Source organism: Diadema antillarum, unplaced genomic scaffold, assembly GCF_040938485.1.
Source record: "Diadema antillarum isolate AM-2024a unplaced genomic scaffold, OU_Dant_1.0 seq00000201_RagTag, whole genome shotgun sequence".
NCBI classification, from domain to species: Eukaryota; Metazoa; Echinodermata; class Echinoidea; order Diadematoida; family Diadematidae; genus Diadema; species Diadema antillarum.
This window is the reverse complement of record NW_027271261.1, coordinates 360,318-386,094: the sequence shown is the minus strand read 5'-3', so window position 1 is coordinate 386,094 and position 25,777 is coordinate 360,318. Positions and strand designations below refer to the sequence as shown.

General features: G+C 38.7%; 1 protein-coding gene across 1 annotated transcript; it reads right to left on the bottom strand.

The window, feature by feature from the left end:
* Positions 1-2,255: 2,255 nt before the first annotated feature.
* On the bottom strand, positions 2,256-25,389 carry LOC139728787 (aqualysin-1-like). The gene is made up of 8 exons (XM_071639727.1): positions 25,282-25,389; positions 24,187-24,324; positions 22,649-22,790; positions 20,967-21,073; positions 19,988-20,129; positions 17,537-17,721; positions 3,308-3,479; positions 2,256-2,389 (listed from the first exon to the last, which is right to left on the bottom strand). Exons 1-8 carry the CDS (start codon positions 25,387-25,389, stop codon positions 2,256-2,258), a joined length of 1,128 nt encoding a protein of 375 aa, XP_071495828.1.
* Between the last annotated feature and the right edge of the window lie 388 nt (positions 25,390-25,777).

Below are 25,777 nucleotides of genomic sequence, written 5' to 3'. Positions count from 1 at the left end.
GGAATCTGAACATACATTTTTGTATCATTTTAATAACGCATGAATGTACATATTATTTAGATAGACCATAAATACGGCTATCAATGTATTTATGATTTATTCATTAAATCTTGCCAACACTGACTCATGAGCATGCGAAAAGAGTTTTGTACTAATAATTAACCTAAGAGTGTAATACAGGTGTAATTTTAAAGTGTTGGGAATGGTAAGTATAATGGAGGAGATACTATTGTACGTAAGCCTATAATAACTCCAAGGAGCCAGAATCGCGGTGTAGACTTCTGTGGTTGTTGGTTGAATGTGTGACTGGACAATGTATGTGGTAGGTATATAGTGGGTTCGAAAAATACAGGCTTTTGGGTATTGCACAAGCCATTATAGAGCATGACTGGTATTAGTTTCTGTGTACAAATGTAAAGGTGTGTGTATTTGTGTGTGTTGGTTTTCGAGGATACGCAAGAACACCTTATCTTTGTTAGGATTTCGATTTATTATGCTAAATTGCAAGACGAACATACGCAGCTTATTATGCCGAGAAGGTGAAAATAAAGTGCGGGAAGCCGCTTTCGTTGATATACCGGCCCTCTGTCATTCGTTGACATTAATGTTCTTAAACAAATATATAATATATAATATAATATATATATATATATATATATATATATATATATATAATTTTTGTATAAAACAAAACTGGAACAATGTTCATGTTGTATTCACCAACGATGTGCACAAATAAACCGTTTGTGAATAAAGCATAAACTTTCTTCTAGTTTTGCTTTTAATCTTACTATCTCGCCAATATATATATATATATATATATGCGTGTGTGTGTGTGTGTGTGTGTGTATGTGTGTTTGTGTTAATATGATAGGAAAATGAAAAGTAGCACACTATCATGGTTGCAATTTAAACTGTAATAACAACCATATCAGTTTTAGAAAAATCTACTCATCTTCAACACAATCATTTCGCTCACACATATACAAACCAGCTTGGTTGCAGAAACTTGCAAAATGCTGCATACATTCGAAATCTGACTTTGCATAGACACTTCCGCCCCGAACCGGTTATGAAGCACTATACAGTACATATTGTTGATCAAACACAATTACAATAAGATTCTATGCACAATACCCTGAACCTGCCCTGGGCTTATGTTTCATATTTTACTAATTATCATCGAAGTGAAAGAAAAATAAAGAAAATGTGTCTTATAGAGAAAAATTCTGTAAAATTGTTTTTTATAATTATGTGTTTATTCCTGGCTGCGTATTTTTGTTTATTAGCTCGCCATGAAGGAGTCTGGTATATCATGTAGCTTGCATCAACAGCAAGAACAAGAACACTCACATGTTGTAATAATGTTCTTCGTGCACTGTGTCAGATCAATGTTTCCCACTGTAATTCCTCACACAAATCGAAATTAAGATAAAAATGAAAACACTTATCTCCACAAGAAATGAGAAAGCTCAATTAGCACGTAAGTTGCCATGCATTATTTTTTGTAATAACTGTTGATATTGGTCCAGCAAAAGCACAGAGCGAATCAACAAAAAACGAAGATAATGACAAAGGAATTGAAGGGTTGTCCAACTCTTACTCCATTTCGACTTCTCTTCCCCTCCCCCCCTTTTTTTTTGCAATTCATCCTCATTTCTTTACTATTATTCCTATCATTTCCTATTATTCTACCGCCAGTCTTCCCGGGCCCTTTCTCAGTAGCATTTTCAAACATCTCGCAAGACAAGCTTCCGATCTTTGCCCTCTCACAACGTGTAACTTCTGTTATGATGATCTTTGATCAGGGGTGCGTGCTTTGATAATATTCCTCCTCATCTCGGCAGTAATTGTGCGTTTGTAGCTCATTGCTTTACAACGTATACAGAGCAAAGATCACATATTTTCCATTGTGAGGGAGGCATTTGCACACTCTGAAATCAAATTTTCCAATAGCAGATCAGAGAAATTGCTATACGAGTCCTGTACTCGTACGGTAAGCTTTTACAGTTATTTCTTTTTTTTTTCCATTCTGCAGCAGAATTTTGAAAGGCTGATCGTATTGTAAGTTTTTCCTTTTCTCAAGATTTCATTGATCTGCGAACTGTTATAGTCATTGCTTGTTTCAACAATATGTTGCGCAAATCTTTAAGATCAGTGATATATTTGATTTTAATAGGTCGTTGCATTATTCTCGTTATCATGCAGGGGTTCCACAATGTCGTTATAATGTCCACCTTCACACCGGATGCTGTCTAGTCACAGTACGCCAACTTGTTTGGGCTAGTGACCTTGCAGTCCCCGACAAGACCGGGGGTTGCGTTGTCTACAATCTGGGAGTAAACCTGCTCCGCACTAAGTCCCATCCCCAACATAACAGCAGCGATACCTGAGTGGAGAGACAGAGTAACCTTTGAAACTGATCAAACCCATCAACTCGACCAATAATGATAATAATAATAATAATGATAATAATAATAATAATAATAACCAACATTTATATAGCGCTTTTTTTCTAAACAGACAGAAAGCGCTTCAACAATTGTAACAAAATACAAGAAATCAACAATATTCACCAAACAAAACAAACAAAGAAAATACAAAGCAAAACAAATAGATAATGACTTTACACTTGTCAGATCACTATCAGTGGAATTAAGAGCCATAAAGAGGTTTTACTTTTGGAACAAATAAGTTTTCAACAGTTTTTTAAATTGATCTATGTTAACTGCTGATTAGATATTTGCAGGGAGACTGTTCCAGGATTGATGTGCTGCAATATTATCCGGCTGTCGTTTCAATATTTCACTAGCACAATAAACATAACCTCTGCAATTCATCTCTACAATCGAAGTCATGGTGGCCAGAAGTAAAACTTAACAAGAATTGCAAATCAACTGAGTAATAGATGGATTGAAATGACAACCTTACGATACATCGAATTATGAAATACCCAGTCAGTTAAATCGGTTAAACCGTTGATCAACAAATGCTACCCCACACTCTTTTAAAAAGAAAAAGGGTAAAATCAGCGTTTTAAACTTGGCAAGGACTGACAGCGTTTTAAAAGTATTGTATTCACCCCTTTTATTGCTGTATCTAGCACATCTAACTGTTGGATTCAGCTGGATAAAAGGCTGAATACAACATTTTAAAAGCGTTGTCATTCCTCCCCCTTAATGTTGATTTAACATTTTCCTTTTAAGAGTGCACCATATAAAAAAGAATACAAGTCAGTCATTGCAGATGCCTATCCTTGCATTGATCTTTGATGGGACCAAAACTATTGTAAGAAGCAGTCACGTACCAGAGACATGTGGACAGGCCATGCTCGTCCCGCTCATCGTTCTGGTTCCGGAGTTATTGCTGTGCCTAAGGCTGACGATGCTGGAACCAGGGGCAAACAAATCGACGCAGTTTCCGTAGTTTGAGAAATATGAACGAGTGTCGGTTTTATCGGTGGCTCCGACGGTAATGGCCTGAGAAAAAAAATGGAGACTAGAATTGTAAACATTCTTAGGACATAACAATCTAGTAATCACCACCCTAAATCCACCCTAAAAGTGGATATATTATTAGTATCTTGATGAAAAGATCACACTCCCTTTTTCTGAAAGACTTTCCATGGATGAAAGGTACAGAAATAAAAGCTGTATAATTGTCTTACAATTAATGAAAAGTAGTCCTCCCACATAAAACACAAACAAATAAACGAACAAGAACAAACAAACAAACAAACAAACAAATAAACAAACAAACAAACAAACAAGCAAACCGAGAAGCCATCAGTGTAAAGCTGCGGTCACAAAGGTTCGTACGAACGATGCGTTCATACGAATGTCACTGTTCGTACGAATTATAGAGTTCGTAGAGATTCGTACATGGGGCACAGATTCTTATACGCCCTTTCGCAAGAGCAACTTAAGACTTTTTAGAGCAATGAAATGATTTATGGCCCTAGAATTCGTACGTTTTTTGTAAAAATGCCTTGAGTTATTATTTCGTCAGACTTACGGCCATCTTACGATTTCTTTTTGTCGTAAGATGGTCTTACGTGCAACTCACGGCACTCTCAAGTCATTCGTAAGAAGATTTACGATATTTTGTATATTTTGTCGGGTTGTTAAGAAGACGCTGCCGTGTCCTGTCGAAAATTCTGTAACAGTTGAAAGTTTTATACTTCAAGATGGCAGTAGTGCCAAGGAGACTACAATTGCAGCTGCATCTACAAGTAGAGGAGGAGGAGGTTGTTGCTCCAAATCTCCCCCTCTCACTCCTTCCTCCTCATCTCCCTCTTTTCTTTTCTTCCCCTTCCCTCTTTTCCCTTTGATTGCCTTCCCTTTTGGTCCCATATTAGTGGGGTGGCTTAGTGAAATTATCGTGACACGGTGGACAAAAGCATGATTTTTTCACCAAAGGTACTTCATGATGTACTTTCTCAAAAAATAGGGTGCTCCAAGAAAATTGATGCTGGGAAGGAGGTCAGAGGTCAAAGGTCAATGACCTTTATTTGTGAAATAGGTTTTTTGGCTATTTCTCAGGTCAGGAATATCCAATCTGGATAAAACTTGGCAGGAAGAATATTGAGAACAAGTAAAATATTTTGATTGAATTTGGAGTGAATTTTCCAAAGGTCAAAGGTCAAAGGTCAATGAACTTTTTCTAAAAATCATGTTTTTGTTTATTTCTCCAGGTATAGGAAGATTCAATTTTCACAAAATTTGATATGAACGTTGTATAGAAGGTACCAAGAGTATAAACCAGGGGTCAAATATAATTGTTGATTTGTACGTTGCCATGGCAACCCAAAAGTAGGGTTTTTAATTGAAGTTAGTTACAGGAGGCTATTTTCCAGTTTGGAAGAGATTCCATTTGAATAGGTACAACTGATCGACGGGATGTATAGAGGTTTGAAATACTTTTCATTAGTGTTTAGTGGTATGTTGCCATGGCAACTACATATGTAGATTTTGGCTAAACTTAAAGGAGACTTCAGAACTTATGAATTTGAAGAGATTTCCATCAGGGTTGGTATAATTGATCAACAAAAAAGTCGTCAGACAAAGATTTGTCACCTTTATAGCATGTGGGTTGAGTGAATGCAGCAACAATAGTAGAACACATCAGTGAGAGTTTGAGGAAAATTGGACAATCCGTTCTAAAGTTATGAATTTTTGAAGTTTCTGCTCATGCAGTCGAGGCTGGATGAGAAGACTACTATACCTTATAATGTCACATGTGTACAACGATATAAAGAATGAATAAAGAAAATTCAACATAAATTATTTTCGCTTACAACAGGATACTCAACTTCTCTTTCAGAAGGCAGGGGGAATAATATTACCCTTGACATACGTCAGTAGCAAGTCAAAGAAACTATGTGAACTTTATTCAAAAAGTATGGTTTTGTGAAATTCTCATTTTATATTCCTTAGAATGTGCGCATGTGACATCATACACTGTGGTATAGTAGTCTTTTCATCCAGCCGCGACTGTGCAGATACCTTAAAAAATCATAACTTTTGAACGGATTGTACGATTTTTCCAAGCTTTCTGTGATGTGTCCTACTAATATTGTTGTATTCACTGAATCCACGTGTGCATGAAGGTGGACTTGTCGTTTTAGGACAGATTCTGAAAGAGCAGACTGTAAGCTTTAAAATGATGTATCACACAATTCAAAGGGATTCCCCTAACCTATCTAAATAATAATACCGGTACTGGAAAGAAAGCACACACTCTGGATAAGTATGAACTGAGAAAAGAGGCTGCATTGTCTATCTTAGCGTTTAATCCTTACCAAGCTGTCTCATGTCATTATGTTCATCTTTTCTTCCCCCCTCTAATTTTCATTTGAGTTTGTCATTATTAATTTTTGATGATAAGAACGATGCCACAAGGCATTGTTTCTTAAACATGCTTCAACTGCTCCTTCAGGTCCAAAATCTACATCAATATATATAATTTTCCTGATCTCCTCAACATTTTCCAAAAATAAAGCATACACCTTTTATGCATTGAGTCCTCCTTTTTGTGGATAATTAAAGGCAAAAACCCAAAATTAGTGCTTGAAAATTATTCTTAAGTGTGAGTTACGGATAGAAAGAACCTCTGTAAAAAAATGAATCTGTATAATCAATGTTAAGTATTGTTAATAACACAAAATGTGAACAATATTTCTATATGATAACATGTTTCCAGACTAAACCGTCCGCATTTATGCTTTAATGAGAAAAATACTGATATCTCTTTATTATGTTTGCTTTGATTGCAAAAACTGTATTATGGTAGGATGTCTTGTGATACAACAGGGGGGCAATTCATGAAGCAGTTTGGTCAGATATTTTTCTGACAAACTGTTACAAACTACAGAAATCCTTGCATCTGATTGGCAGAGAGCAAATTATTTTGTCCGACAACTTGTCGGACAAAATGCTTCATGAAATGCCCCCTGCAGACCTACACATATTATGCATGAAATGTGATATCCTGAACATTTTTTCAAGTCACTCTCCCAAAAGTGTATACATAGGACCTTTAAGTTTTTCTTGTGTTTGTTCCTGGCAGATTACTAGTACACAAATGCTCCAATCCATGATGACCTAACGGAAATTAAGGAAATTAAAATGAATATACTGAAAACCAAAACTACAGATACTAATAACTTACTTCATTCTTCTCTCCCCACCCCACCCCACCCCTTCTTTTTAGTTTCTTGATATACTAGTAGATCTAGCTGACTTTGATAATTGTCATTATGTAACATCATCTTCAATTGACAAGGCGATAAAACTTAACAATCATTTCATTATGCTGCTGGACTAATGGGGTTAGTTGAACTTTATTGTTTTTAATGTACTATACTTTTTCCTCCTATCAATCACATGTATTTTGGGTGGAATGTATTTTGACATAAAGCATCATAGAATCAACCGCATTTGGGGTCGGGAATTTTGTCATATCATATTGTGATTTAGATTCTGCTCTATGCCGATTTTGTTTTATTTCTATCAACTTTTTAAACTTCACCATAGACTTTGTTCACCAGCCAACTACATCCCACCCTCTTTGGATAATGTGAACCAATCAAACATTGCTTTTACTTTTTAATAACATGTCTATACATAGCTATCAGATCAAAAATATTCAAACCGCTTTAAGTCTTTATGAGTGAAATTACAAATATCAATATATTTTTAAAAATATTCAAATTGTCTAAATTCAACTTCATCTATGAAAACAGACTTTTAACCTTTTTAAACATTTGAATAACCCCCATAAGAAATAAGAAACATATAGAGAGGGGAAGTGCGGACTATAAAAATTGCTTACGGGAACCAGGTAATCCCTGCGCTAAACCTATGGAATTCACACAATCTTGGAGGAAACGGGTTAAATTTGTTAGGAAATATGTAGGGCAATACCCAAAACCTTAAGTTCTCAATGGAATATGCAGCTCTTCTATACTGGTAAACTAGTAGTTCTGGGAGAAAAAAATGAGCTGAGACATAGTCCTACACCTGGCTCAGTCATTGCCCAAGATTCAAAGTATCTGAGCCAGAGTCACATGTCACTCTTTGCCATTTCTCTACAGGAGGTAGACAGTACTAAAAAAATCCTTTACCAGAAATTATATCAAATTATTTAATGAAAAGGTGCTTAAGAAAACTTGACTATTCCAACACACCTCCCTCAGGTCTGCAACACAGACTAACCTCCTGTTACCATAGGAAAACCAGGAAAAATGGTGTATTACTGTAAACATGCACATAATATGTCGTATTATGGGTCTGAATTTTAAGACTAGCAACCATGTACATTGCATTGCATTGAACAGAAACCTGGCGAATGCCCCGTGTATAGTCTTTGAATTCAGACATTATTGTTATGTACAAATTAAGGGCATTTTCTCATTTTTTCTGTTAGCGGATTTCTTGGAGCACCCCCTAATTTTGATCCTCATATATATACAAATGTCTGAGGAAAAACTGACACTTTTGTCCGGCGTGTCACGATTATCAGTATATTTGTCACTAAGCCACCCCACTATATTGAACAGATATGATTTCTGGTCGAACACCTAGAACAAAGTGAGGATTTGAACTTCGCACGTTCGGGTTTATATCCCTAAAACTCAACAGTTGCACAAAATAATCATTATTGAGTACATACGCCTTACGAGTCCCTGAAGCCGTGGTCACAACTCGCCGTACTTGCAAGTGCGTGCTGTCTACTTGCAAAAAACGTGGGCAAAATTTGGGGATCCGTACGTAGTAAGTACCGCCTCATTACGGATTTTGGAGCACGCAGACACGCCGTAGCAATTTTAGGACACGAGGAACTTTCGCTGCGTTCGGGCTACGGATTCGCCCTAAGTGCGGGCAACTTACGTGCCCTCTACAGCGAATGTGCGTACAACGCACTAACTCCGTGCGCCTTTTGAAATTTTCCCACCGTCACTTGCTCGACGGACGGCGCACGTAGCACGTACATTTTGAGCACGTAATAAGTGCGCAGCCCGTGCTTATTCGACACTTCCCTGAGTTCAACTGTTCAATAGAGCACGCAGACCGTACCGAACTTGCCGAATAAGCACCTGCTCCGCACTTAAAACGCAAGTTGTGCGCAGTGATTTCTGCAATGTACACGAGCCGAGCCGACGGAAGAGTATCATCATTTCGTCTCCAAGATGTCTTGATGTTGGCAATTATATATTCATACTGTTCTATTTCACCTACCGGTCAGAAATGCCCTGTAAGGATTAAATATGGGATCGAAAAAATCGCATACACAGAAAAAATGATTGTTATATCATTAGAAAGGGCATATAAGACACCGTCAAAAACTGCTTGAAGAAGCAAAGCATATAGAAATCTTGAGCTCTAAGTGGTCAGTACATGAAGTGACCAGGTTTTTGGAGTTTTGAAAAATTGTTACATTTAAGAGCTGCACAAGCGTGGTTAAAAGGCATTGACCATCATTGTGTATGCAGAACAGTGATAAAGTCAGTACCATTCTCTGAAATTGAGAATTTGTATATTTTGAAATTAAGCAAGGAAGAAATTTCTGTGACAGTATTACCTTATATAGGGCCTTAATTGCCAACGTGACACCTTCAGCCTCAGATAAAACTGCAAAACCATAGGCCTACATTCATTATTCTAGTAATATGCTGATAAATCTATGCTGATAAATCTAGCTAAAAAATGCCTCCATGGCTGAAATGCCACCACCTCTGAAACTGGGTATAAAGATGGTAGACTTCATAACAGCAAATCATTATGTGTTGCGACACGGATTGTCGCCCCTACACGGATTGTCGCCCCCGGCTCGGGGCGACAATCCGTGACGGAGTTGGCGACACGGATTGTCGCCCCCGTCACGGATTGTCGACTGGCGACAATCCGTGATGGCAAAAAATTTGTTGCGACACGGATTGTCGCCCCGTCAAGGATTGTCGCCCCGGGCTCGGGGTGGTTCCTCCGGTGTTATGCCCCAGTCACACAGTGCTTTACGATGGGTTACGTCCGCCGCGGATAAATACGGATGAGTGAACGCAGGAGGACGCAGCGTGGATGCAGGCATCCGCAGGGACGTATGTAGACGTAACTGTCCCTAACTCATCCGTTAAGAAACGCAATATGAGGGCGCCAAGCCTGCGAAATTTTGAAATGTTCAAAATTTCGCAGAGGGATTCTACGGATGCAGACTTACGCAAGTAACCGTAACCAAACGTAATCATCCGTAACTGAACGTAAGTATCCGTAGCCTGGACGCAGACTATCCGCAAAATATTTTACCTCCCGTCCGTTTGCGTTCGTTTACGTCCACCTTAAGTATCCGAAAGTAACCGCAAGTTAACGTATCTCAACACTTTCGTCCGCTTACGGATATTTGCGGACAGTTACAGATGCTGCGGACGATTACGTCCTTCGAAGTTTTCCATTTTCCACTCGCATGGGAACACAGAGACTCGTGGGAAGCCACACATCTCGTGTTGCCAAGCTGCAGTGCATTTACCTGAAGGAATGCAACAACACAGTCGGAGCAGTGGAGAGGCAGAACCACATAGTCAAATTATGAAATTTCTCTCACAAATGGTCATTTTATAGGTAGCACCAATATACTCATGACATTGGTTGACCCTTGGTACTGAAATTTTTTTCTTGCACTCAATGAATGTATATTTTTCGAAAAGGCAATATTTTGGGTAGGGAATGGGGTGACAGCATTTAAACCTACATTCATTTTTCTGGCCGGGAAAAGTGTGGGACAGCGATAATTATTATAAAATGAGAACGAATTCAGTATTTCTCTATTGTCTTACCCACTTTACGATGAGTATTACATTTTGTATATATATATATATATATATATATATATATATATATATATATTGTACTTGGGTGTGAATGACGAATTAAATGATTGACGATGAACCCTTAGGTTGTAGAGACCAGCTAAATAAATAATGAAAAGTATATTATCTTAGTATGAATTCAACAAAAAAAGCTTCAACTTACGCTTAAACGAATTCAAAGATAAAGAGTTTTTTATATCACAGCTTAATGAATTCCAGAATCTATAGGGCCAGTGTAAATAAATGTATTTTGCGCCAATAAGGTTCTCAAGAGGGGTAAATGAAACTCATTAGATCGCCTGGTGGGATAATTATATTAAAAAAATGATTTCTTGGAAACATTTAATCAAAAATACTGGAAAGTGCATTTGTGTTATAATTAAACATAAACTGACCCAGCTGAAAGAAAAACAAATTTTTAATCTTTAAAATCTTATTTTTCACGAATAATGGATCTGCATGGGAACGCGGTGAAACGCCAAAAATATTACGAAGTGCCTTTTTTGTAATAACAATAGTTTATCTAATAACGTTTGATGGGCACTTCCCCATGCTAAAATTCCATAATTAAGATAAGGTAATATTAATGAAAAATACAACGTCAACAAAGAAGACAACGGGATATGAGTTTAATGATACCAATATTACGCGAAATTATTTTACTAATATTAATAATATGAGGCTTCCGCGAAAGTTTATCGTCCACTGTAATACCGAGAAACTTATGTGAGATACACGTTCTAAATGAACGTCATCAAAAATAATATCTGTGCCTAAAACTTCTTTAGACTTACTTAATAACATATACTTTGTTTTCTGAAGATTTAGTGATAATTTATTGGCTCTTATCCATTGAGTCATTTTTTTAAATTCAGAATTGACAGTATGGTCAAAGGTAAATGGATTTTGGTGGGAGAAAAAATATTTGAATCATCGGCAAGGAGTATAAAAGAAAGCAATATATGTCCAATGATATGCAAAAGTTATTAATGTGAATGATGAAAGGTAAAGGTCCTGATATAAGTTTTTAAAGTGTTTGAAAGTCTGAATGTCTTTTTTTTCTAGAAATGTAATAAACATTGCTTTTAAAATAACCCTAAAAGTCATGAATATCGCTGCACAACAACAGCGTAACCACATGTCTATTCCATGACTGTAAGTAATAATTTTCTTACTCTAATGTTTAACTTATCGATCTATATTGTATTATTATTGTGGTATAATTAGGTTATGTATTCTTTACATTTATGAAGTTTATTCATATTTGAGTTGCACAAATGCAATTTAAACCTCAAGTTCAAAATGTCATATATATTTTATTACTGTAAAGCAAATTAAAGGATTACGAACTTGTACGTAATTCAATATCAGTTTTCTCCAGTGTACAATGTAAGACAGTCCAATATGTGATAACCTTGTTGTCATAATACACTGACTTAGCAGGGATCGTCAAAGAAAACCATACTGTCCATAATCTGTAACCATCCGTAACTATCCGAAAATATCCGCAACTCTCCGCAAGTGTTCAGAACTATTATGTCCCAATTCGCATGAATATCCGCGAGTGGACGCAAGTACTCGCATCTGGTCGTATTTGTCCGTATCGCCCGCATTTTCCCCGTATGTTTTGAACAAATTTTCTGGTGACGGCAAAGGATCCGCGGGAGTCCGCAGAAAAAAATGACTTTTTTGGACGTAACGTCGGACGCAAAGCATTATGTGACTGGGGCTTTAAGCTTTGGTGGGATGGGTATGACTGGTAAGTTATGCGTATGTGTGTGTGTGTGTGTGTGTGTGTGTGTGTGTATTTGTAGTGAGCTGCATGATTATGTGATGTGTATGATTTGTAGGTGCGTACAATAAGTGACTTGTGTATGGGTTTCCGTATTGTTGTGTGTGTGTGTGTGTGTGTGTGTGTTAGTGTGTTTGGAGTATACCACAATATGTAGAAACTGTGCATGTGTGGTGGTTGTATAGTGGTAGTGGTTTGTTTGTCTGTGTGTATACGTGTGCCTGTATGCTTACGTGTGTATATGGTATATAGTGGCGTATACATATCAAAGGGTATGTGATGGTGCGTGTTTGTGGGCGCAGTTTTGTGCCTGCATGAGTATCTAGGGGTTTGGTGTTCGTGGGCTACGTAGGCCCTACGTAAGTGTGTTGTGTGTGAGCGTTCGTGTGTCTACGTAAGGCCCCAGTCACATAATGCCCTGCGTCCGGCGTTACGTCCAAATAAGTCATTTTTTTCTTTCTGCGGACACCCGGGGATCTCTTGCTGTCACCAGAGCATTTTTACAAAACATACGGGAAAAAATATGCGGGCGATACGGAGAGATACGACCAGATGCGGATACTTGCGTCCACTTGCGGATATTCTTACGAATTGGCACGTAATTTTGTTCTTTCAACTTGCATAAACTTCCGAATAGTTCGGAACACTTGCGGAGAGTTGCGACTATTTACGGAGAGTTGCGGATATTTTCGGATAGTTACAGATTGTTATAAATAATTATGGACAATATGACGATCCCTGCCAAGTCAATGTATGATGACAGCAAATTTATCACATATTGGACTGTCTTACATTGTACGCTGGGGAAAACTGAAATTGAATTTACGTACAAGTTGTGAAAAGTTTTCGCATTTCTTTAATTTGCTTTACAGTAATGAAAGATATATGAAATTTTGAACTTGAAGTTTGAATTGTATTTGTGCAGCTCAAATATGGATAAACATCATAAATATAAAGACTACATAACATAATTATACCACAAATAGAATACTATCTAGATCGATAAGTTAAACAGAGTGAGAAAATATTACTTACAGTCATGGAATAGACAAACTGTGGTTACGCTGTCATTGTGCAGCGATATTCATGACTTTCTAGGTTATGTTTAAGGAGATTGTTATAATAAACCAAAGCCTACTACATTTCCAGAAAAAAAAAAAACATTAGTACTTTCGGACACCCCTCCCACACCCAAATACAATACAAAAAAAATGTAATATCCATGGAGCGTAAAGTGGGTAAGACTATAGGGAAATACTAAATTCTTTCTCATTTTGTATCGTTTATCTCTGTCCCACACCTTCCCGGCCAGAAAAACGAAAAAAAAAAAAAATGCTGTCACCTCATCCCCAACCCCCAAATTGCTTTCCGAGTTTCGAAAAATATACATTCAAATAGTACAAGGAAAAAATGTTCAGCACCAATGGTCAAGCGATGTCATGCGTATATGGGTGCCATCTAAAATGACAATAAAATTATGTGGGAGAAATTTAGTAACTTGACTTTGCGGTTCTGCCTCTCCACCGCTCCGAGTGTGTTGTAGCATTCCTTCAGGTAAATGCGTTGCAGCTTGGCAACACGAGTTGTGTGGCTTCCCACGCGTCTCTGTGCCCCCATGCGAGTGAAAAACAGAAAACGTCGAAAGACGTAATCGTGTACAGCATCCGTAACTCTCCGCAAATATCCGTAAGCGGACGAAAGTGTTGTGATACGTTAACTTGCGGTTGATTTCGAAAACTTACGGTGGACGTAAACGAACGTAAACGGAAGGTAGGTAAAATGTTTTGCGGATGGTCTGCGTTCAAGCTATGGAGAGTTACGTTCAGTTACGGGTAGTTACGTTTGGTTACGGTTACCTTACGTAAGTCCGCGTCCGTGGAGTCCCTCTGCGAAATTTGAACATTTCAAAATTTCGCAGGTTTGCCGCCTTCATTTTACGTTTCTTTACAGACGAGTTACGGACAGTTACGTCTACATACGTCCCTGCGGATGCCTGCGTCCACGCTGCGTCCACCTGCGTCCACTCATCCGCATCTATCCGCGGCGTACGTAACCCATCGTAAAGCACTGTGTGACTGTTGCATTAGCACGCAGGAGATAATAGGAACGAAACATTCAAGCGACACAATTCCCACAACACGCGCAGCGCTTCATCACACACACACACACACACACACACACACACGCACAAACGGACATTAAATTATCATGTGCACGCGCACATACACACTTCCTTGAAACCTCACCATGACTTTTTACGTGGTATGTTTGCATGGATGTAGCCATGTAAGTTATGCGTTAGTATTTCAATGACTATGTCCAGAACGGATTGTCGCCCCCCCCCCCCCCCCCCCGAAGCACATTTTGCTGGGTAATATCGACGACAATCCGTGACGGGGGCGACAATCCGTGCCGCCAACGCCCGTCACGGATTGTCGCCCCGAGCAGGAGGCGACAATCCGTGTAGGGGCGACAATCCGTGTCGCAACATAATTATGCATCTCACCTCCAGTGCCAATGTGCTAGGATATTTCAACCAAAATAATGTTAGGCCTATACAATGTCATTGTATACCTGATATTGACAGTTGCCTATTAGCCTACATCAGGTAATATAATGCCATTTTATACGTGATGTAGCATATGACCTATACCTGATAATTATAGCCTATTTCTCTCTCAGTGAGTCAAATATGCACACATTTCACATATTTCATTCAGTTCATTTATTTCAATCTCATTTTCTTTCCACAAAATATGAAAACCTAGAGACATGAAATGAATATGACACACAGAAGGTTAAACTACCATTTACACGTATGGAGAAGACGTATGATTATACATCTGAAGAACCTCGGAAGATGGTCCTATAATTAGGCCTACCCCTAGCATCTGAAGGGAAAACAAAATCATCGCACTTGCACGCACTTACAATATGCAACAGAGTAGGGATACCGTACGTGAGCAGCACGTGTAATTACAGCCTCCGCAAGAGAACGTGGCAATCGCACACAGATTGTAAGTTGTAAGCACGTGCAACTCACTGACCACGTGCACAACGTACGATGCACGTAACCCCTCATGGCCAGGCGTGGCGTGCGGGCCACGCACTTACACCCTGCACAACCGTGCGAGTGTCGTGCGTTGACGTACTTCCTCCCTGCGCTAGTCACTTCCTCCCCACGTTTGTACGGACGAAAAGGACGCACGGCGAGTTGTGACCAGGGCTTGACGAACGCCTTACAAACTCGAAGAGTTGTTCGTAAGAACGCCGTACGAATCTCCGTTCGTAAGGCATTCTTACGAAAGACGTAAGAGCCCTCTATGAACGACTTAAGGCGTTCTTACAATCATCGTTAGAATTTAAGGCTTCTAGAATTGTCTCTCGAACCTGCAAAATCTTGTGTAGTTCTTACGATGTTCGCACGACATTCGTACATCCACCTTGCGACGAGAGGGTTTCGTACGAAGTTAAAAAAAAATCTTGGACAAGACCATTGACCAGGCTAGGAACTCACGAACGGTCTACTAACAGTCTACGAACCCTGGTTTCGTACGGGCTTCCTAAGAAGATCTTAGGAAATCGTCTGAAAATCGTTCGTACGGCGTTCGTAGCAGTTCGTAAAGGCATTTGGGACCGAACCTTATGCTACAACATTATATCAAGACCCGGCATCATGGGAATAATATGGCTGGCACGATTCGAATATTATTATACCAGGTATTCGGGATATCCCGTGCAGTTTTATCACCAATCTCTAAAGCCTCATCTCATTGTTCTACAATGCCGGTATCGCCACAATTCGACAATTTTCTGAGATCGGAAAGGATCGGGTTGAACATGAGCCGATCTCTGTTCCCTCGTCCAGATACCTGAAGTGCGTGCCCCGATGTACCCCGATCCTCAGTCAGTCAACTTCAGCATGTAGAACCAAAGATATATACTGTGGACCTCGGAAAGCCTCCTAAACTCACGGCTCTTCTGCAGCAATTCATTAATATTCAAAGACGCGCTGATCTTTCCAAGGCTTTTTCTTGGTGTCCTTGCTTTCATAGTCCGTCTTCTTGCTGTCGTAGATGATTTCATATTCTTCAAAACTCTACAAGATCCTCTTTTTCCTCCTCTGCTTGCATCACCAGCGTGCAGTCTCTCTTTCTTCATCTTTTAGGTAGCTGCTTCGCTGCTTTCTTTTCTTCTTTGTCTTCATCTTTTTTTTTTCTTCGTCGAAAATTTGAGCTCCTTTTTCATATTCTCTCTCGACAGGTGCAGGGACAACGTCCTCCTCTTCCTCAACAATTTTAGGTCTCGATCTCTTTGATCTTCTCTTGGCAGAAGTTTTGGCTCCGAATTTTCCAGCGTATCGGCTTTTAGAGCGGCGAGAGCGGAAGACGTGCGTAATTGAATCTGGAAAAGCGCAGGAACAGCGTAGCTAAAGCCGAAACAGGGTAACTAAAGCGGGAATAAAGCGTACTGAGAGCGTTGTAGGAACAGACCTTGATTCTATATGGGAGGAGAGAACGTAGTGAGAGCGTCGTTGAAGCGGGAAGGTCGTGCTTTGATTAGAGAAGAGCGGCGAGGCAGCGGGATCATGTCGGCGTCTAACAGTTTACTTCCCGTTTTTGTGCCAGAAAGACTATGTTACGCTCATATCTCGCGGTATTTACACTATCACTACGATATCTCCACTGGCCTTACGATTCAAAATAGGTCACTTTTGATCGGGGAGATCCTGAAGAAATTTTGAACAGGTTCAAAATTTCTTCCCAATCTGAGAAAAAAAAAAATGTCCGCTCCATCCCGGTCCTCCAAACGCTGCTGTTACGACGCTCCTGATCCCCGTACGCTTTTACCTCTCTCGCCCTATCTGCTGGATCGAGATAGATCGGGGTCCAGATCGTGGTCCAGATCGTGATAGTGGAATAACGGTAAAAAAAAAAAAAAAAAATGCAGCCGAGGACTCTGAAGCAGCATTTACATTATGTTTCCGGCAACCACGGCAGCCATGTTTCTGGCCACCGTGGAAAAACCGTGGATGGACGTAAAACCACGCGGGGAGACAGGATTGTCTAACGTGGCAGGCTGTGTTTGCCGTGGATACCGTGTCAGATTTTTAAACTGTCAAAAAATTGCCACGGCAGTCCCGGTGCTAATGAGGAATTTTGTATACCGTGATAAAAAAGTGGTAAACGCAACGAAACACGGCGGCACGTAATAGACCGTAACATTAATGATCATTAATCAAGATATCTGTAATGATAGTACTTTTACCATATTATGGATAATCCTCAGATTCTAGACAAAAAAAAAATCTATAGATTATATGGGTCCTTGTATTTTTACAGGTTTCATTATACCAATACTGAATTACAAGGGGAAAAAAGTACCTCTGTTGCAGAAGCAGGTGAGTAATTGCATGCATTTGCATCGTCGTTCCCAGCAGCTACCACGACGACAATTCCAGCTCTTCGCGCTTCCGCCACAGCTGCGTTCTGACTACTTGAGTAGCTTCCACCAAGAGACATGGACGCTACTGATGGCTTTTTACCCTTTTCTATTATCCATTCCAGGGCTGTCAAATTACAAGAAAAAGTGAATGATCATGCTGATAGCAATGACAAACAAATTCTGCCTCAGCTCAGAGTAAAAAAGTAAATAGAAGCTGTGTATAGGTGAGATGGGATAAGGAAAAGACACAATGATGGGCATACGTTGATTCCTGGGTAGATTGAAGAAAAGAGAGAAAAGAAAGAAAGAAAGAATGAAAGAAAGAAAGAAAAATCCCACCCATGCTCGGTCTCCCTGTTTTTCGTGTCCCTCCTCCACCTAATCCCCCGGAAAATATATCTGCATAGACTACGAACATGCAACTCTCCGTATCATGGTTTCTTGCACCAGCTGGGGTGAATGATTTTGTCCTAAATTAGAGGCTCACAGTGCTAATATCAAGTTGATACTGCAAAATAGTCTCCTCCCCCCCCCCCAAGCCGGACTATCGAATACATGGCTCTATTTACATTTTCGTCGACAATTCGAGTTTACTGCCTTCCCGTGTGAGAAACGGCAGAACTTGTTGCCATACAATCATCTCAAGCCGAGGGATCTCACTGATTCATCAGGGTGGCACAGGGTGGTGACAGTTCCAACTTTCGACTTCCGGAACAATATTGACTGGCATTAAGACTCATAATGCAGCTACCGATTGGGTTATACTGATACGTATCAATCAGGTCATACCAGCCTTATACACTGTAAGGTCTTTATTTTCTCCATCTTTGTAAAAACACACAGATTAACATTCGTACATAACGGTAAGTGACAAAGCCACATCTCTCTCTCTCCAACTTCAACTCCAACTCTTTTTAAAAATGGACAATCCCTGGTTTTGTTAAGAATACACTGTATAACCATGAACTATATTAGTAATAGACTAGAAATGTCGCTAGGGCGACTGGTATGCCTCCGCCATAATGCATGATTCTCCTAATAGGTCTGTTGTACATGTGGACAATGCGTGATTACATTTTCACAAAATTGGCAAAATATCAAAATGGCAAGTTTGTCACAAATGTGTTGAATGTTCACCTTCCTTGACCTAGGTTTAATTGGATGAATAGTAGAGCATGTATGTGGGGATTTAAGGACTTTAACTTGACTTTCACCCATTCATAAGTTTATGCATTGGATAATTTTCAAGGTATGGAGAAAAAGTGCAATTCCTGTATTGAAAAGTACATTGTTACCACTTTCATCTGGCCTTTGACCCTAAATTCATAGGATTATCACTGTCAGGCAGAACATGCATAAGTATGTAGAAAGTTTCAAGATAACTTGAGCCACTTCCCAGATAGGGAGGAAAAAGTTTGTTCAGCACTTTCCCTTGATCTTTGACCTTTTGACCTTTGAGGCAAAAAAAAAGAAGAAATTTTCCAGAGAATCTCTATTAGGTTATACATGCATACACCAAGTGTAAAAAAAAAAAATCCTGCTGGCACTGCATAAATGACGGAAATAGTAAAATTTTGAAGTGTTGCCCTTGACCTTTGACCCTTGACCTTTCTCTAGATAATCATTGCCAGTCAGTACATGTATAATTATTATTTTACTATGTTCCATGAAGATACCTTGAACAATTTCCAAGTTATGGAGAAAAAAGTGAAGTTTTAATAATTTTTACTTGATCTTTTGACCTTTGACCTTTGACCTCATGACCCCAAACTTTCACCAGAGACTTTTAATTGGGTAATACATGTATACACTAAATTTCAAGTAAATATCTTCAGGCATTGCATAGATATGGGGGAAATAGTGAAATTTTGCGTATTTGACCTTTACCTTTTGACCTTTGACCTTGAGCATATGCACCCAAAAGTTGATAGGCACAACTTTACCCCCTAATACACATACATGCCAAGTTTCATTAGGATACCTCAAAAGGTTTTTCAGTTACGCTGTCCACAAAATTCATTACGGACGGACGGACAACCCGAAAACATAATCCTTCCGGCACCACTTCGTGGCGGAGGCATGCAAACAAGTTCAGAAGGATTATTGGCCAATCAATGATCCTCGCCAGTGGAACATCACAGTCAGCTGGAAAATGGAATATCTCGTGACATATTAAAGAAAGATCGTATTGCCTATTTTGTATGTTTATACTATTTCGTGATCTCAATGAGTATCAGATAAAATCAACTATGTGAATTACGAATGTCATTTTCATTGCATACGGTACACAACCCAAAATAATGACCGCATTTGTAATAGATTTGTGTCTAGCTTAAAGCATTTTCAGTCCGGCTTTTTGTTTTTGTTATTGCCTTTCTTTTTCTTTTTACCTGCAATGGAATCGCTCTTGTATCCGGACCCACTGCAATCCAACGTGCGTATTCCCAGGACGTTTGCCTCGTTTGCGACTCCGTAGGTTGAACTGGCAACAGTCCCGGCACAATGTGTCCCGTGGCCCTGGCAGTCGATTCCCTTAGGTTAGTCCAGAAAGACAAGACTTACTTCGGTACATAGAACAAAGTCAAATTCAAAGTATTTAATTCAGTCATCTTCCTATGTTCACATACGGATACAACGCAATTTTACATCTACACCTCTATTAACAATGAATGTTTATTTCGTTTTATTTTTATTACTGTGGTTATCTGTTCAATAAAAAATGCGTGTAGATTATCAACCTAATCAGTTAATATGAATGATTTAGGGGTAGCAACGAACACAATAATAGATTATCACTGCATGCATTCGCTTGTATGTTTGTGTGTAGCATCACCGGATACAGGAAAGTAACACGAGCTAAACAGCATTTTTCAGGATTTTTTTTTTTTTTTTGTCTAATTAAAATCACTAAAATATCTAGATAACTAGAGAAGCAGTCTCAGAGTGCAGACCTAAGCCAAGCAGCTAATTTCCACCAATGACCTTGTTCTTCCGTAGAGATACGTATGCATGCTGAAAATCGCCCGAATTCCCAATACTGAAGTGTAGAAGCCTTTTGTTACGTCATCAACCCTTAGCTGTGCGGGGCGCCTCGCCCTCGCAGAAACTAGAAAAGTGCAAAAATGCGCAGCTTGAACTCCAAAGTTCATTGACCCTACCTGACAAAATATCGAAAATCCTTCATAAAATCCATAAAATTTCCGGATCACTACACTATTTAAGCTCTTATCTTCCTTGTGTCAGTCTCAACCTTTCCTGTAAGTTTCAACCAAATTCGTTCACAACTTTTAGAGTTATTTTGCACACAGACAAACAAACTGACAGTAATGCAAACATAACCTCCTCCCTTGGCGGAAGTAATAATCTTACATCTCCACCAATCATATCAGCTGCGACAGACGCACGTTCGCCAAAGTCTTGGTGTTCCGGGTTTATACCAGTGTCGATGACGTAGATGTATTGTCCACTTCCATATCCTGATGACGATAATGATAATAATCATAATAAAAATAGTAATGATGATAATAATAACTTTAAAAATGATAATGATAATAATGATTTTAAAAAATGATAATGATAATAATAAGTAAAACTTATATAGCGCTTATACTGATGTTTCCAAGCGCATTGATACGGAAAAATATTGAATTAAAATACAGCATTATGTACATATAATAAAAACAACAACAAAAATGAGGATTGATTAAATAGATAAGTAAGTGTTTTCAGCAATGATTTAAACTTATCAAGACAATCAGCATTTCGGAATTAAAGAGGGAGTTTGTTCTAAAGAGATGGAGAAATAACAGAAAAAGCCCTATCACCATAACAGGTACTGGTGCGGGGATCATGTGATAGTAGCAGAGTGGAGGAAGAATGGAGAGAACGGGTTGAAGTGGAGGAGCGGAGGGATATCAAGTCTTTGAGATAAGATGGGGCTAGATTATTACATATCTTGTAAACAATGAGAGGGATTTTAAAAGTGATACGTTAATCTATGGGGAGCCAGTGGAGGGATTTGAGATATTTGATATATATATATATATACAGTATATATATATATATACACTGTATATATATATATATATATATATATATATATATATATACATATATATATATAGCGAAAACTTTGAGCAAAGAAAATGGGTTTTCATCGGGATTCGAACCCGAGACCTCCGGATTACTAGACCGGTGCTCTACCGACTGAGCTATTGAAAGCCCTAGATCGGTGTTCGTCCCAAACCCTTAATTCTCTTTGCTCGTGTGGTCAGAAGCTATAGTGTGTGTATGTGTGCCACACACTCACACACACATTAACCTGACATAAACCCAAATGATGTAAATCAACTTTGGAATAAATGTGAGGGATCACCGAAGCGATGCAGCTTTTTGTAATAATTATATTTTGAAACAAGGAAGGAAAAACTGACCAGAAACAATTGTAATAATAAATAGCGAAAACTTTGAGCAAAGAAAATGGGTTTTCATCGGGATTCGAACTCGAGAACTCCGGATTACTAGACCGGTGCTCTACCGACTGAGCTATTGAAAGCCCTAGATCGGTGTTCGTCCCAAACCCTTAATTCTCTTTGCTCGTGTGGTCAGAAGCTATATATATATACATATATATATATATATATATATATATATATATATATATATATATACCGTGTCTGAAAAGTAATTTTGCGTCCATTGGTTTTACAATGATGTAACACAAAAGCACAATAAATACTGATTTGTTAGGAACCTGTATGTAGGTCCTAAATACGGGAAGAGTGACTTGTGAAGAGATTGTATAGAAAAAAAAAAGGCCGAAGGAAAGAAGGGATTTTACTGCCTTCAGAAAAGGTTTGTTTTCTTGTTCACACAATGTATCACAGAGGATGAGGATAACAGCTCAGCAAACCGTTCCATACTTTTTTTTTTTCTTTCCACCCAGGGGCAGATGGACAGTTTGTACGCCAGGTCGGCAATATTTACAAGAAGGAAATTATGTACAGCACACACGCATCAACAGCTTTCTTAAAAGTGTTTTTATACTGCACCATTGAGATTCATGTCGTCATTCAATTCAGAGTTCTTCTCATCAATACGATCAATTCCCCATGATCCTGGAGATCTGTTCCTGCCATAGGCATAGACGACCTCGTCTTCTTCAACATATTTCACCCCTTCAAGAGATCGCAGCTTCATGCAGACAAAAGACGAAAGATGAAGATGATATTGAAGTAGAAGTTTGCAGGCGTAAGTCGAGACTTATTATTTCTTTTGTTTGTTCGTTTTCTTTGTCTTTATTTGTTTACTTTCTTTATATCATCCTGCAGGGGTGGTCTTTTCAGTTCGACAAAACTGGTTTTCGAAGGGGCTTTGCATGGATTACACATCATCAGTGATCATGAAATTACATGGAACATAATTATTATGTACATGACTTTCACAAACCAAACATATACAACATGTGCAAGTATAAAGAGTGAATCAAACAATACGAAAATGCATCATGCAGATACAAAATCAGAATTATACTGAATATCAATGTTGAACGCACATCCCAGACGTAACGAGCACATTTCCTTCCGTTCAATTCAAGTCAAAGTATAAAGCTTTGTAAGGTTTATTGTTACTAGGCATATGGACGGACAAACAACCCTGAACATTACGAAGAAGTGCATCGTACAACGCACGCATAGCGATTAACTCTAAAAAGCTTGTAACTCGTAAAATAAGTAGCCCAGCGCCTCTTGGTACGCAAGGGCACCAAAAACAAGTCCTATATATCGGGTACATCGAAGAATTGTGAAGTGATGGCATCATCGTTGTATTCACCAATAGCTTTTCCTTTTTCTGCGGGCAAAACCAACTTCATCATATTCATAAATTTCATTACTTTCTTATTGTTATGTACGATTTTGAAATAAATTTTGTTCCATGTAGCTGATTGACAAATTGCCCTGCATCGACGTAAATAAGCGCTGAATTGATCAGTATTTTAGTAGTAGCCATGACAAAAGTAATGGGCGTACGTACTCAAGCAGGATTCGAACCTACGACCCCCTGATCACCGGACAGGCTTCATCTTCACTAAACCACCGAGCTTCCTCCCGACGGCAAGTAGCGGGCACTGCGCAATTATTCAAATTCATGAAATTCTTCCGTCGAGGTGTTTTTTCTTTTTGTTTTTTTTTTTTACGTCGACATGTTCGATGTAGGGCAAATTGTCAATCAGTTACAAGAAAAACACCTCGACGGAAGATTTTCATGAATTTGAATAATTCAGTTCCTTCCTGCTTACTCTGTCAACTAGAGCTGAAACCCAAATTTGCCTGAGGTAGGCCTATATAGTAACTAAATTTATTCAAAAGGGGTTAAATGAATATCTTTCAGTATAGCTATTCTAACCTTAGAATGCAATTGCACTTCAAGAACATGACATAATTTCAATTTCTACTTCCTGCTGGTTTGACAAGTTCTCAGTTACATCTATTAAGCAAGCGTTTAAATAATTCATTGCAAAAGGGGTGGGGCAATAAAGTAGACGAAAATTACCAAATCAAGACATTGTCTGCTTTTTTTTTTTACTTACAAGATTAAGGGCGACACCGGCAACATCAGCTTGGATCACGAATCCGTTTAACGCCTTTGTGAATTTTCTCTTGATGGCGGTTTCCACTGACACATCTCGCTCAAAACGGCTGATAAAGGAGTCTAGTTCAACACCGTCCTGCATATTATATGAATAGAGTAATTTTTTTCTTGGTCATTGTTAGTTACACACTCTCTGAATTTTGAGACAAATCAATGGAAACAAAATAAATATACATATCAAAACAAGGATGGTAAATATTTGAGTATGTTTACAAAAAAAAAGAGAACTTCCAATTTACCCTTTCAGGGCACTAACAATGCTTACATATCAACAGTATCTCGATGAATGCTTAAAACTATCGTGCTTCAAGAGAAAAAATAATTATGTAAATCGGTATATACTATTGTTTGTGCGTATTGATTTCGTGAAAACATACACAACTTAAATTTTGCATTCGAGCCCCAAAGTTACAAACGAAATTTTAAACCGTAATTTGAAAGGTCTTAGCCAAGTGAACCTGTAAACTCAAAGGACCCAATATTCTGATTTTTTGCACTACCAATTTTCAAAATGAATTTCTAAATGAACAAAGTGTATACTGTCACGTAATACATTACGATCTGGAAGACAGGTACAATTCCTATAGGCATAATGGAATTAAGAAACGTGACTTCTTTTAAGACAATGGGGGGGGGGGGGGGGGGGGGGTCACAGACACAAACGAAAGTAATCAACTGCCACCAGCAATTGGGAATATGATAACATGTATGGCTATCTAGTACTGTAAGGATATGAAGAACAATCGTGATTCTTGTGGAAGAACGATTTTGAAAAGCAAATCTGTAGTGGGTCAAGATCTTGGGCGCATTGATAACATACACATTTTCTTTCCTATGACATAAACTAATAGATACAGGCCTATTGAAAGTAAGATCGCAATTGACAGCTTCTTTTTCAAGTAAAATATCAGACAGCAACATGTACAGGCATGGGTATAGAATGAGATTCAGGTAACTAAAGCAAAGTTACACACTTGCAAAAGAATAAGAGGTTTCAAAGAGGAAGAAACGCGAAGCTTTATCACAAAATCACCTCCAACACCACGATGTAGCGCCCTTGGATTCGGTTCTTGGTCGGGACATGGAATGGAGCCAGGGCGGTGGCAGCGGCCACAAAGGCGAGAAGAAATAGGTACCTCATCTCTGAAAAACTACTGTTCATGCAGAAAAATAAATTGAACATCTCGTACTTAAACTAATATTCGTTACTCTACTTCCGTCATAAGATTCACATAGCACCTCAACATCGCTTCAATAGGATTTTGTTTAATTCTAACACTTGAAATTTATGTCTTTCTCATTTCGATTTCATCTATTGTTAGGGAACAAACGCGTTCACAACAATGTGAGTGTAAAAGTGTGGGTATAGTTTGTACGAGCAGAGTATGAATTTATTCATGTTTAATACTTGTTTTTCAATATGTCCTTGAGGTACCCAAACATTTGGAAAAATTTTCAAGAAGCCTGGCTGAAAACGACACTTTACCACACATCTGTCTTTAAGATGTCTACTCCTGAAGTCAATTAGA